The following is a 14,425-nucleotide window of genomic DNA, read 5'->3' on the forward strand; positions in this document are numbered from 1 at the left end:
AGTAGCAATGGCACACAGAACATGGTCTCACCTGAATACATAAGAAGGTGGGTAGATTCACTTTAAATCAGTTCCTGTATTATGTGTCAAACAAATGTCTTCACTTCCTCTTAATGGAGGGTCTTCCATAAAGATATGTGAACAGTTGGCAGGATAAGCTGTGGTTTTCTTTGTTACTCATGCTGGCTCAGGGTCTTATGTGTCCTGGTTGCATGGGATGCCACAGAGCTTTACAACCACATCTTCCTTTGATATGCTTCTTCCAGGATCTTTCATAAAGTTTCTACAGCACTGCTTTGATCTCCTTATTCCTCATGCTATAAATTATTGGATTCATCAGTGGGGGGAGAACACAGTAAGCCATGGCAACAGCACTGTCCAAGTCTGCCCTGGAGTTGGAAGTTGGCTTTAAGTTGGCAAAGACGCCAGTGAAAAGAAACAAGGAGACAACTGTGAGATGAGGGATGCAAGTAGAGAAGACTTTGTCTCTACCCTGTGCAGAGGGGATTCTGAGCACTGTTTTGAAGATCTCCACATAGGACACAACTATGAAACTGAAACAGCCCAATCCAAAACATGCACTAAAGCTAATAGCCACAACTTCAATAAGGTACAAGTCAGAACAGGAGAGCTTGAGTAGTTGAGGTATTACACATAAGAACTGATTGATTGGGTTGGAGCAGAAGGGAACTGCAAAGGTGGCTCCAGTGTGTAATGTTGCATAGAGGAGACCACTGATCCATGTGATAGCTGCCATTTGGATGCAGGTTTCCTTATTCACTACTGTCCCATAATGCAGTGGGTCACATATGGCAACATATCGGTCATATGCCATGACTGTAAGGAGGAAAAAATATGATGCCCTGAAGAAAAAAAGGAAGAAGACTTGAGTGATGCATTCAGAATAAAATATCAACCTGGTGTTCATGAGACACTTAGCCATAGCTTTGAGTATTGTGACTGAGATATACCCAAGGTCCATAATAGATAAATTTGCCAGGAAGAAGTACATGGAACTGTGAAGATGGGGATCTATGACCACAGCCATGAAGATGAGAATGTTCCCTGCCAATGCCAAGTTGTATTTCCCGAACTTCAGAGAAACCCAAGAGGATGGTGCTGTCATTGGGCATTTTGTCCTTAAAACATTTTGCCCTGCATAAAAATAGACAAGGAGAAGTACCTGAAGTTAGTAAGGTAGAATGGTCTTATTCTCACATATTCCCCATATTTTTAAAAAGAAATCAATTGGCTCATTTTTTTTATTGAGGAAAAAGAAAACGGCAAGTACATACTGTTGGCATGGCTGATGTTTCTCCCTCCCCACCAGTTCTTTCCTCCAGGTTAATGTTAACCTTAGGAGGGGTGTTCACACATTCAATGAGAGTATAATCTGTATACATTAAAAATTGAACTGTGCACTTGCAGTTATTCATAAGTAACCTTCAACAAGTGTACAGTTTATGTGTTTGTGTACACAGTAGTTGAACTATAGAAATCAATGAGTATATGCTCTTTATACAAAAAGCACTTGTAGACATGTAGAGATGGCTTGTACCTGTGTACACTGTAATGTGTAAACAAACCCCATCACTTACTCAATAAAACTGATTTGCGATAGCTTTGTGACAGTTAAAAAGAAGCAGTATTTAACACAATGAATAACTGATATTGAATTCACTATCACAAGATGTGATGATAGCTACCAGATTAGGGAACTGCATTTATTTTTACTAGAACTCCAAATTTCATTAACCCAAACCAGGGCAAAATACCAGATGGGAATGGAACCCAATGCAAAATGGTGCCTTGGCGGAGGATCAAATTACTTATTACCTACCGTACACCTCCATGTGCTTCTTGAGTTACTGCAGATTAGACATTCTAAACCTCTTCTGCACAGACATAAACTATGCAAATCAATGCATACTAATATATTACATTTGTGGAACACATATTTTTATTTGCAAATTTTACTTGCTATTATATATTCATACAGTTGCCCAATTTTAAGCCACCCTTCATTGGTTAATAACCCAGTATGATTTACAAAATACCATTAAAATAGGACATTTAATGAATACAATTTAAGACTTTAATCATTACTTTAAAATCATATCCAAACCATCACATCACTACAATGGAAAGTAACATCAGTACATCTGGCCTAAATCACATGAGACTCTTCAAAAGGCCTGAATGCAGTGCTGGGTCTTAAGACACAGTTGAAAACTCAGTGATAGGGGTGACAACCAGACCACCAAGGGGAGGGGATTCCACTGAGCACTGAGAAGGTCCTGTCCTGTGTCACCACACAACAAATGTCCCCCACTGGTCAGATGACAAGGATAAGAATCCATCTGGGAAGTGCATTCTGATCCGCAAACAAGCTTGGGAGCATTGGATTGAATGATCCATTGCAAATAGTATATCACATAATTTCCTCTGCCATCCCTACAATGAGAAGGGCCATCTGACCACCACCCCATTGGCAGATATATTGTGAAACTATTTGAATCAAAAAGCCTTGGGTTATCTGCTGCAAATCACCCAGAGATCCACATGTAGATCTCATTCTACCCTTTTCTCCATCCCTGGCCTAATAGTAATGGACTGCCTTCAAGTCGATCCCGACTTATGGCTGCCCTATGAATAGGGTTTTCATGGTAAGTGGTATTCAGAGGGGGTTTCCCATTGCCTTCCTCTGAGGCTAGTCCTCCCCAGCAGGCTGAGGCCTGCTCAGCTTGCCACAGCTGCACAAGCCAGATAGTTTAGATAGTTTGGTAGACAGTGCTGGGAAGGAGTCAGTGGTCGTGGTGCACGTTGGCACCAACGACATGGGGAAATGCAGCCGTGAGGTCCTGGAAGCAAAATTTAGGTTGCTAGGTAGGATGCTGAAAGCCAGGACCTCCAAGGTGGCTTTCTCTGAAATGCTACCGGTTCCACGCGCAGGACCAGCCAGACAGGCCCAGCTTCGCAGTCTCAATGCGTGGATGAAACAATGGTGTCAGGTGGTTCCGGGAAGGGTGACTTAGCCTGTGCCTGCTTTTGAGACGGGCTCCTGCCTCAAAAGAAGCTTATTCAGATATATCAGTCAGTTTTTTCTTTTTTTTTTGACTGATTAAACTTCTCCCGGGTAGGGAGAAACGAAGAGATTAACCTCAAAGCCTATTTTTGTTGGGACGACCAGATCTCATTAATTTATGGGACGAGGTCCAGCCGACGAAGGTGGGACGGATTTTCAACAGCAAGCTCTATCTGTTAAAGCGAACGTTCATCTTATCTTCTAAGAGAGAACGCACTAACAGGCAAGCACCCTTCTTTCTATATTTTTCTTTTACTTGACTTAAATTGTTGCTGTTTAAAAGAGATTTGCCAGATTGATCGGTTTTTGACATCTCACTGGGGAGCCGTAACTTCTCTCTGCTACGCACTAATTAATAGCTTATCTCTGTTTTTGTTGCAAAAAGCTGTCCTGGATTTGCATTCTAAAGATACACACAGAAGAGGGATTTCTATTCCAGATTTTTATTTTGAAAAATATTATACTGTTTTGAGACTACTCTCTTTTTGGTCTATTTTATTTTGACGAATCTGTTTCTTGACGATTGCCATTAATTGTTTCGATCCTGGGAACTGCATTTTGTTTACTTAACTATTGGAGAGATAAGGCTGTCTGCTCTGTTTATACTGTGATGTCATCAAGTCTGGAGTATTAACCCAATTGTTGCTGAAATAAGAAGTGGTTTTCCTATATTTTTCTTTTAAAATGGCAATTAAGAAAGTGGCTGAGAATCTGGAAATAACTATGTTTCAGAAAATAATGGATGAGATTGAGATAACGAAAATTGAATTGAGTAAAATGAAGCAGGAGATTAAAGATATAAGGGTCCCTGTGAGAGAGGTGACCCTGGAAGGGGTCCCTGTGAGAGAGGAGACCCCGGAGATTGGAACAGGGGTCCCTGTGAGAGAGGAGACCCTGGAGACTGGAATAGGGGTCCCTGTGAGAGAGGAGATCCCGGAGATTGGAACAAACGTGGAACAGGAACAAGATTTGGAGTCTATGGACTTTAGAAATAAAATCTATTGTTTGGAACTCAATGTTATCTCTGAAGAAATTAATGAAGATTCTAGAGATAAAGTTATCAATGGCATGGATTATCTTCTGGACTGGAATGATGTGATGGAGCCCAATATAGAGAAAATCTATGGAATTAACTGCAGCCATGTGACAATGGAAAAACTTTTAAGAGATGACCCAGTGTATTTTGAAAAAAAGAACAGAGATATGATTTTACAGCAGTATTTCAGCAACCTATTCAGAATGGATGGCAAGAAAATATTTGGGATAGAGGTAATTCCCATTAGACTCTTACTATATGACTATGGCTTTGACAGCAAGATTATTATGGAATACTGATAATGGAAGATTGGATATTGAAATTACTGGACTTAACAAGACTACTGAAGATGGAAGATGGAAAATGGAACTAATAGAGATAATAGAACAATGGCTACTGAAATTACTGAACCTAACAGATTCTGATGTGATGGATTAATTGAAATGTTTATTTTGACTATGGTAATGACAATAAGATTATCATAATTAGTAATGAGATGGATTAATCGATATGCTTATCTGGAAAAAAAAAATTGATAGATATATTTCTTAAAGAATTGAAATCTCTCTTTGACTTTTTGTGGAAAGAATAAAGTAATGTTTATGAGATTTGATGATTAAGTAAGATAACTACTGGAGGAAAGTGATTTTATAATATGACTTAAGAGACAGGATTGCTATATATTATAGACTTATAACTGATTTGATCTTTGACAAATGGGAAGTCAATATTTTACTCTTTATTTTTTATTTTTGTTTTTGTTTTTTTTTTTTTTCTTCTTTTTTTCTTTTTGTTTAACTATTTTTGATTTTGTTTTTTGTCTTTGAATGTTTTATGATTTTGTCTTGTATGTTTTACGAAAATTTGAATAAAAATTATTGAAAAAAAAAAAAGAAACAATGGTGTCAGGTGGAAGGGTTCGGATTTGTTAGGCACTGGGGAACATTTTGGGACAAGCCGGGCCTGTACAAAAGGGACGGGCTCCACTTGAACCAGAATGGAACCAGACTGCTGGCACTTAAAATTAAAAAGGTAGCAGAGCAGCTTTTAAACTGACTGAGGGGGGAAACCCGACAGGAGCTGAGAAAGGTCCGGTTCGGAATAAATGTCCCCCCTGGGATAAAGACCAAAGAAATGATGAAATTTTAAAAGGGGTAGGCCTAGAAGTAGGCATTGTGAGAGCAGGGGCACAGCATATAAATTCAGAAGGGCAAAATTACCACAGACCTAACCACAAGTGCCAAAGACACTTGAAGAGAGACACTGCTTACAAGTGCCTGTACGCTAATGCTAGGAGCCTCCGAACCAAGATGGGAGAACTGGAGTGCTTGGTCTTAGAGAAGAGCATTGATATAGTGAGCATAACCGAGACCTGGTGGAATGGAGAAAACCAGTGGGATACGGTTATCCCTGGATATAAACTATATCGGAAGGACAGGGAAGGACGTATTGGTGGCGGAGTCGCTCTATACGTGAAAGAAGGCATTGAATCCAGCAAGCTCGAAACCCCAAAAGAGGCAGACTCCTCCACAGAATCGTTGTGGGTGGTGATACCGTGCCCCAGGAGGGACTTAATACTGGGAACGATCTATCGTCCCCCTGATCAAAATGCTCAGGGAGACCTTGAGATGAGATATGAAATTGAGGAAGCATCCAAACTAGGAAATGTGGTAGTAATGGGTGACTTCAACTACCCGGACATAGACTGGCTGCATATGTGTTCCAGTCATGACAAAGAAGCAAAGTTTCTAGATATTCTAAATGACTATTCCCTAGATCAGTTGGTCATGGAACCGACCAGAAGGACGGCAACCCTGGACTTAATCCTCAGTAGGGACCGGGACCTGGTGCGAGATGTAAGTGTTGTTGAATCGATTGGGAGCAGTGACCACAGTGCTATTAAATTAAACATACATGTAACTGGCCAATTGCCACGAAAATCCAACACGGTCACATTTGACTTCAAAAGAGGAAACTTCACAAAAATGAGGGGATTGGTAAAAAGAAAGCTGAAAAACAAAGTCCAGAGGGTCACATCACTCGAAAATGCTTGGAAGTTGTTTAAAAACACTATATTAGAAGCTCAACTGGAGTGCATACCGCAGATCAGAAAAAGTACCGCCAGGGCCAAGAAGATGCCAGCATGGTTAACGAGCAAAGTCAAGGAAGCTCTTAGAGGCAAAAAGTCTTCCTTCAGAAAATGGAAGTCTTGTCCGAATGAAGAAAATAAAAAAGAACATAAACTCTGGCAAAAGAAATGCAAGAAGGCAATAAGGGATGCTAAAAAAGATTTTGAGGAGCACATTGCTAAGAACATAAAAACCAACAACAAAAAATTCTATAAATACATTCAAAGCAGGAGACCATCTAGGGAGACAATTGGACCCTTGGATGATAAGGAAGTCAAAGGTGTACTAAAGAACGATAAGGAGATTGCAGAGAAGCTAAATGAATTCTTTGCATCTGTCTTCACAGTGGAAGATATAGGGCAGATCCCTGAACCTGAACTAACATTTGCAGGAAGGGATTCTGAGGAACTGAGACAAATAGTGGTAACGAGGGAGGAAGTTCTAAGCTTAATGGACAATATACAAACTGACAAATCACCGGGCCCGGATGGCATCCACCCGAGAGTTCTCAAAGAACTCAAAGGTGAAATTGCTGATCTGCTAACTAAAATATGTAACTTGTCCCTCGGGTCCTCCTCCGTGCCTGAGGACTGGAAAGTGGCAAATGTAACGCCAATCTTCAAAAAGGGATCCAGAGGGGATCCCGGAAATTACAGGCCAGTTAGCTTAACTTCTGTCCCTGGAAAACTGGTAGAAAGTATTATTAAAGCTAGATTAACTAAGCACATAGAAGAACAAGCCTTGCTGAAGCAGAGCCAGCATGGCTTCTGCAAGGGAAAGTCCTGTCTCAGTAACCTATTAGAATTCTTTGAGAGTGTCAACAAGCATATAGATAGAGGTGATCCAGTGGACATAGTGTACTTAGACTTTCAAAAAGCGTTTTTGACAAGGTACCTCACCAAAGGCTTCTGAGGAAGCTTAGCAGTCATGGAATAAGAGGAGAGGTCCTCTTGTGGATAAGGAATTGGTTAAGAAGCAGAAAGCAGAGAGTAGGAATAAATGGACAGTTCTCCCAATGGAGGGCTGTAGAAAGTGGAGTCCCTCAAGGATCGGTATTGGGACCTGTACTTTTCAACTTGTTCATTAATGACCTAGAATTAGGAGTGAGCAGTGAAGTGGCCAAGTTTGCTGACGACACTAAATTGTTCAGGGTTGTTAAAACAAAAAGGGATTGCGAAGAGCTCCAAAAAGACCTCTCCAAACTGAGTGAATGGGCGGAAAAATGGCAAATGCAATTCAATATAAACAAGTGTAAAATTATGCATATTGGAGCAAAAAATCTGAATTTCACATATACGCTCATGGGGTCTGAACTGGCGGTGACCGACCAGGAGAGAGACCTCGGGGTTGTAGTGGACAGCACGATGAAAATGTTGACCCAGTGTGCGGCAGCTGTGAAAAAGGCAAATTCCATGCTAGGTATAATTAGGAAAGGTATTGAAAATAAAACAGCCGATATCATAATGCCGTTGTATAAATCTATGGTGCGGCCGCATTTGGAATACTGTGTACAGTTCTGGTCGCCTCATCTCAAAAAGGATATTATAGAGTTGGAAAAGGTTCAGAAGTGGGCAACCAGAATGATCAAGGGGATGGAGCGACTCACTTACGAGGAAAGGTTGCAGCATTTGGGGCTTTTTAGTTTAGAGAAAAGGCGGGTCAGAGGAGACATGATAGAAGTGTATAAAATTATGCATGACATTGAGAAAGTGGATAGAGAAAAGTTCTTCTCCCTCTCTCATAATACTAGAACTCGTGGACATTCAAAGAAGCTGAATGTTGGAAGATTCAGGACAGACAAAAGGAAGTACTTCTTTACTCAGCGCATAGTTAAACTATGGAATTTGCTCCCACAAGAAGCAGTAATGACCACCAGCTTGGATGGCTTTAAAAGAAGATTAGACAAATTCATGGAGGACAGGGCTATCAATGGCTACTAGCCATGATGGCTGTGCTCTGCCACCCTAGTCAGAGGCAGCATGCTTCTGAAAACCAGTTGCCGGAAGCCTCAGGAGGGGAGAGTGTTCTTGCACTCGGGTCCTGCTTGCGGGCTTTCCCCAGGCACCTGGTTGGCCACTGTGAGAACAGGATGCTGGACTAGATGGGCCACTGGCCTGATCCAGCAGGCTCTTCTTATGTTCTTATGTTCTTAAGCCAGCCCCTTTCTTGTCTGCAACTGCCAGCTGTGGGGCAACTGGGTGCCTTGGAACTATGCAGCTTGCCCACGGCTGCACAGGTGGCAGGACACGTAACCCCTGAGCCACTCACTGTGGGAATGATCTTTAGCTGGCCCTTGACACCCAGGAGACACGAGTGGGGATTAGGGTTGCCATATTCCAGTTCCACAAATCCGGGCAGGCCAATTTTCATATTATGCAAACTATTTGAATATTATCCAAATTATTTGCATATTATTTGCATGTTAATATTTGGATTGTCCAGTTGTTGTTTTCCCCAACACTTTGGAATGTTTATTTGTTTATTTATTTAGAGGATTTATATCCTGCCCTCAGGGCAGCTTACAAAAACAATAAAAATACACAATCAATATAAAACATAATAAAAACACAAAATAGAAACAAACCTAAAATGAGTCAGAGCAGCAGTATAAAAAATCCAGCATAAAACAAAAATTATGGAGCTTTGGAACATATGCCCCCAAACCACACTGACTTTTTGTCAGTTAAACGTTATATTTTCTGAACACTCCTGTCAGAACATCCAGGCACAGTAATATACAGAGCATGCTTAGCTAGATTATAAGACTGTCTAGTTTAACCTTCTTGACTAGTTCCTTCATCATCTTTTTGTTTTTTGTTGTGCCAGTCATACTTGGTTGAGGATGACACACCATGTAGTACTGCTGGCATTTTAATTACATAATCATAAAAGTCACAACAACTGAAGTCACCAAAGTTGTACTGCAGAAGAAGTATAGGTCGTACTGTGTGTACCTGCAACCTATTTCGTTCATCTGTCCATTGAGCATTCATAAGTGAAAAAATCCTTTCAACATTAGCATTAGTACTGGGGATAGCAAAATAATACTGAGCTATTTTTAGAAATTCACTGGATTGTTCTGAACTAACACATGAGGTTAAACACTTCACCCATTTTTCATGTGCCATTAATTAGTTTCCATTCTCAAGATTGATTTCTAAGTGACCTCTCAAAAGAACATACTGGTTAATTAAAATAGTATCATCAATTGTTACATTAGTTCTCTCAGATATAAATTCACAGGTTTTCTGTATATCTTCCCAATTTGGAATTGTGTTCAGAGTCATCCACGAAAAATGTTCTGTTATATTATGAAAGCAGGCAGTCCATGTGTCCAAGTAATTACTACAGTTTTCATAGAACTGGTTTACTTCTGTCTTAAACCCATTTATGTGTACCTCAGATTCATCTGAGTTTCTTAAAATTTGTTTTACCTTAAGGCTCAGAAAAGAAGTATTCTTTCTCTCTTGCAGATAATCTCTAATTTCTTTTAGAACAGTGGCTACTTCAACAACTGACATTTTTTCTTTCTCAATCCTCAGTATGCCTTTCTGGAATAGACTCATTTGAGAATGCATAAACCATAAGTATGCTTCACCCAATGGATGCTCAAAAAAGTCCTTGATAACTTTAGGGCATGTCTTTTGAGATAGGAAGTAGGATTTCAGTCCTTCAAACATTAGCAAAACTCTTTCTATAGCTGCAAAGAGCGTTAACCATCTCAATTTAGAATGGCTTAAAAGATCATGGTATGTAATATTAACAAATTCACAAAAATCCTTTAGACTATGAACTCTAACGGTATATATACAAAAAAACCTGAAAATCTTAACAATGAGACACTGAACATCAAACATTAGGCAATCTGCTGCAGTTTGAACTGTGTTGTGCAGAACATGCGCAGGACAACCAATACCAAGCAGATTAGGAGTCAGCTGATGTTTTAGCTTTGTTAAAATGTTGTTCCCTTCTCTTCTATTAACTCCCCCAAAGTTTGTGTTTGTATTGTCTCCTCCAAATGCTATTATTTTTGAACTTACGCCATTTTCCCCCGAAGTTGACAAAATATATTTGAAAACTGTCTCAGAACATTCATTTTCAAGTTCTTCCAGCTCAACAAGCTTTGTTTGAATGCCTTTCTCTACATCAAAGTATTGTATCACAATAGGGAAGAGTTTGTGATATTTGTGGTTGCTGGCATCAGTAGAAAGGCCTACAAATAAGACTTTCTCTAAATCCTTCTTTATTATATCTAAAGTATGAGGGGCCAAAACATTACAGAAAATGGCTTCTGTTTTTGTTTTACAACTGCCAAATTTACCAGCAATTCTGGAATCATCAAATATTTTGGCATTCAACTTACTAGTGCAATTTGCTGTATTAAAAGACTGATGATGTTTTACAACATGGAATGCTAATGTTGCCTCAGCTGCAGCAACTTTCTTTGCTTCATCCTTGACTTTCACAAAGTAAGTTGAAACTGGGTGTTTGTTGGGCATAGCTGAAGAACTTTTTTTGTGTTTAGATGAATTAATGTGCTCTTTTATGTCACTTCTGCCACCATGAGACACCAGAAAGTAGCAACTAAAAAATGACAGAAAGTATATTGGTATTACTAACTATTCATCCAAAGTCTTTAAAAAAGTTTCTGCACTTGTCATTGAATCTGTCAGATCACTGAATTGCCAATTGTAGTTTTTCATATAAAGAAAAATAAGACATTTATTCTATAATGAATTAGAGATTGTTGCACATTACTTGAAATAGGACATCCGAACACACAAATATGTAATCGTTTGATTGTTGTTTATGTTACATCCAAAACAACAAGAGCCAGTACAGTTTAATAATAGCACAAGCCTATGCATGTCTACTCAGAAGTAAATCCCATTGAGTTCAAAGGGACTTACTCCCAAGTAAGTGACTATTAGGACTGCAGCCTGAAAGACTGAGCTGTGAAAGAGGTGGTTCATATCTATTCTCACCTCTTCCCGATACTGCTTTGTAGCAAGGAAAGAGAAAATATACAGCACTATCTAAGGGCCGAAGTCTCAACTTTTAACCTATAAAGCCTTACACGGCTCGGGACCACAATACTTGATGGAACGCCTCTCCCGATATGAACCTACCCGTACACTACATTCAACATCAAAGACCCTCCTCCGGGTGCCTACTCAGAGGGAAGCTCGGAGGATGGCAACTAGAAACAGGGCCTTCTCTGTGGTGGCCCCCGAATTGTGGAACAATCTTCCCAATGAGGTACGCCTGGAGCCAACATTATCTTTTCGGTGCCAGGTTAAAACCTTCCTCTTCTCCCAGGCATTTTTAGCATCTTAGGATATGTTGATAATTGTTTTAATTTTTCTAATAACTTTTAACAATTTTAAAGTGGTCTTAAATTGTTTTAATTTTTGTGGTTTAATTGTATTTGATGTCTGACTGTTGTGAACCGCCCAGAGAGCTTCGGCTATTGGGCGGTATAGAAATCTAATAAATAAATAAATAAACTTACTTGCATAGACTGCAGTATCCTGTCATAATCTGTCCTTCCTTTTCTCATACTTGGAAATTCCTTACTATATTCCTCTCTGAATGAAGTTTGGTGCTTTCTTTTTTTGTCAGTCTTAACATTTTTAGGTGGTATTTTTATCTCTGTCATAATAATACTGTACAAAAAAATAAATTACGAAACTGCCTCTCTGGCTCCTACTAGGAGAAAGGGTAGGATATAAGTCAAACAAACTGTATGCAAACTTTCACTTAACCACTTTTAATGGTATCCTGTTAGATCGCCTGGAGGGAATGGGAATAGGGGGCACTGTTTTACGGTAGTTCCGTTCCTATCTCTCAGACAGGCAACAACGAGTAGCATTGGGAGATGAGGTTTCAGACCCTTGGCCTCTCAACTGTGGTGTGCCACAGGGTTCTATCCTTTCTCCCATGCTATTTAGCATCTATGTAAAGCCGCTGGGAGCCATCATCAGGAGATTTGGGTTGCAGTGTCATCAATATGCGGATGACACTCAGCTCTATCTCTCGTTTAAGTCCTCACCAGAGTTGGCTGTGGATACCTTGTCCAAGTGCCTGGAGTCCGTAAGTGAATGGATGGGAGGTAATAGGCTGAAACTGAACCCCGACAAGACCGAGGTGCTGCTCATGGGAGACAAGAGAAGGTTAGGAGATATAGACCTGGTATTTAATGGGGTAAGATTGCCCCTGAAGGACCAGGTCTGCAGCTTCGGGGTCATCCTTGACTCCCAGCTGTCCATGGAGGCTTAGGTTTTGGCAGTGAGCCGGGCAGCTTGGTATCAATTACATCTAATACAGAGGCTGCGACCCTACCTTCCAGTCCATCTGCTCCCACGGGTGGTACATGCCCTGGTCTCCTCTCGCTTAGACTACTGTAATGCGCTCTACGTTGGGTTACCCTTGAAAACAGTCCGGAAACTACAGCTGGTACAGAATGCGGCAGCACGTTTAATCAAGAACAGCTGTCGCCGTGATCACATCACTCCGGTGTTAGAAGATCTACACTGGCTACCAGTTGTTTACCGGGCCCAATTCAAGGTGTTGGTATTAACCTTTAAAGCCCTATACGGTTTCGGCACAGTTTATCTGAAGGAACGCCTCCAGCATCACCAAATATGCCACCTGACGAGATCAGCCACACAAGACCTTCTCTCAGTCCCACCAGCTAGAACAGCTAGGCTGGTGTGGACCAGAGAGAGGGCATTTTCAATTGTGGCCCCCACCCTCTGGAATTCCCTGCCCTATGATCTCCTCCATGCCCCCTCGCTGCCAAGTTTCCACAGAGCTTTGAAAACCTGGCTATTTAGGCAGGCATACAAGCTTCCTGGGGCGGACTAGTTTTATCTTGTTACAGTTGTGGCTGGTTTTAGCTTAATTATAGTTGAGGTTCTTGGTTTATATGTGTATTTTATATGTTGTATTTTATCTTATTATGTACGTCGCCTAGAGTGGCCACTAACCCGGCCAGATAGGCGACTCAGAAATAAATTATTTTTATTATTATTATTATTATAAAGATGATTCTTCCTTGTTGTACATGGTATTTTAGGGTTGGGGGTTGGCATGGGGGGATAGAGTGAGATATGGGATTAGATGGAAGATATGGGATTAGATGGAACTCAAAATGAAATTGGGCCTGGAAGTATGCAACAACCCCACATACCTTGCTAATTTGATTACCAGTGCCAGGATGTCTGTCTTATCAACTACTCTCCTACTCCCTGCCCCCCACCTGCCCCAAGCATCATGAAAGGCCCAGTCCTGGCCTCAGAAAGAAAATAAATATCAGGTCCTCATCAAAGTACTGATAAGCATCTTGTTTTAATTAAAATAATAATTATAAATTCTTGCTCTTATTACTAAAATTACTAAAATATTTAAAGTACATAAAAACAGCCAGGGGAAGATATTGGGGAAATATAAAATAAATACAAATAAAGGGGGGGAGGTGAACAGACTTTAAATGTGTAATAAAATCATCATCATCAACAACAGCAATAACAAAAAGCAAACCAGGAATATCACTGGTTGATTTTAAAAGTATTTGGCTGACACTTAATGTTAAAAAATAGCCACTGCCAGAAGTGAGCCAGCCCAATGTCCACCTAGGCTAGGGCAGACTCACCCTCCTCCTCTGTGTAATTCAGCAGCCTCTGCCTGCTGCCCTCATGCAATGGTTGTGCTTTTTCCAGGCCTGGAGAAAAAATGAGGCTGCTTTGCTGCCAAAGGGAAGGAACCGTGTGTGCGCACGCACCTCTCAGCAACTACCCTGCCGGCACGTCTGCCTATCAGTCCCTATGCAAAGGCATTGCAGCAGTTAGGTTTTCTAATCTAGACATTGCCTCAGGTCAGTCAAAGTGAAACAGAACCCTGGCTTCACTGATTGGCTGCAATCCTGAATGGGCGGGGTTAAAGCTATGAAGTGCTATAATACAGTACTGTTTAAAGAAAGATTTAACAGTGGGGGGGCAGCTGACGTTTTTATGTATATCTCGAGAATCGGACCACCTAGAAACTTAATTTTTTTTTAAATTAAAGGTGAGAATCCGGGCCACCTAAGAAACTAGTCGGGCACCACGTGGCATGCAAAGAATCTGGGTACCCGATTCTAACCGGGCAATATGGCAACCCTAGGATTTGAACTCA

At 40.6% G+C, this 14,425-nt stretch overlaps 1 protein-coding gene across 1 annotated transcript; it reads right to left on the bottom strand.

Annotated features, from left to right (window-relative positions):
- Positions 1 to 283: 283 nt before the first annotated feature.
- On the bottom strand, positions 284 to 835 carry LOC133367824 (olfactory receptor 14C36-like). Its single transcript, XM_061591926.1, has one exon. The coding sequence runs from the start codon at positions 833 to 835 to the stop codon at positions 284 to 286; it is 552 nt and encodes a 183-aa protein (XP_061447910.1).
- Between the last annotated feature and the right edge of the window lie 13,590 nt (positions 836 to 14,425).

Source organism: Rhineura floridana, chromosome 11, assembly GCF_030035675.1.
Source record: "Rhineura floridana isolate rRhiFlo1 chromosome 11, rRhiFlo1.hap2, whole genome shotgun sequence".
In the NCBI taxonomy this organism is placed as follows: Eukaryota; Metazoa; Chordata; class Lepidosauria; order Squamata; family Rhineuridae; genus Rhineura; species Rhineura floridana.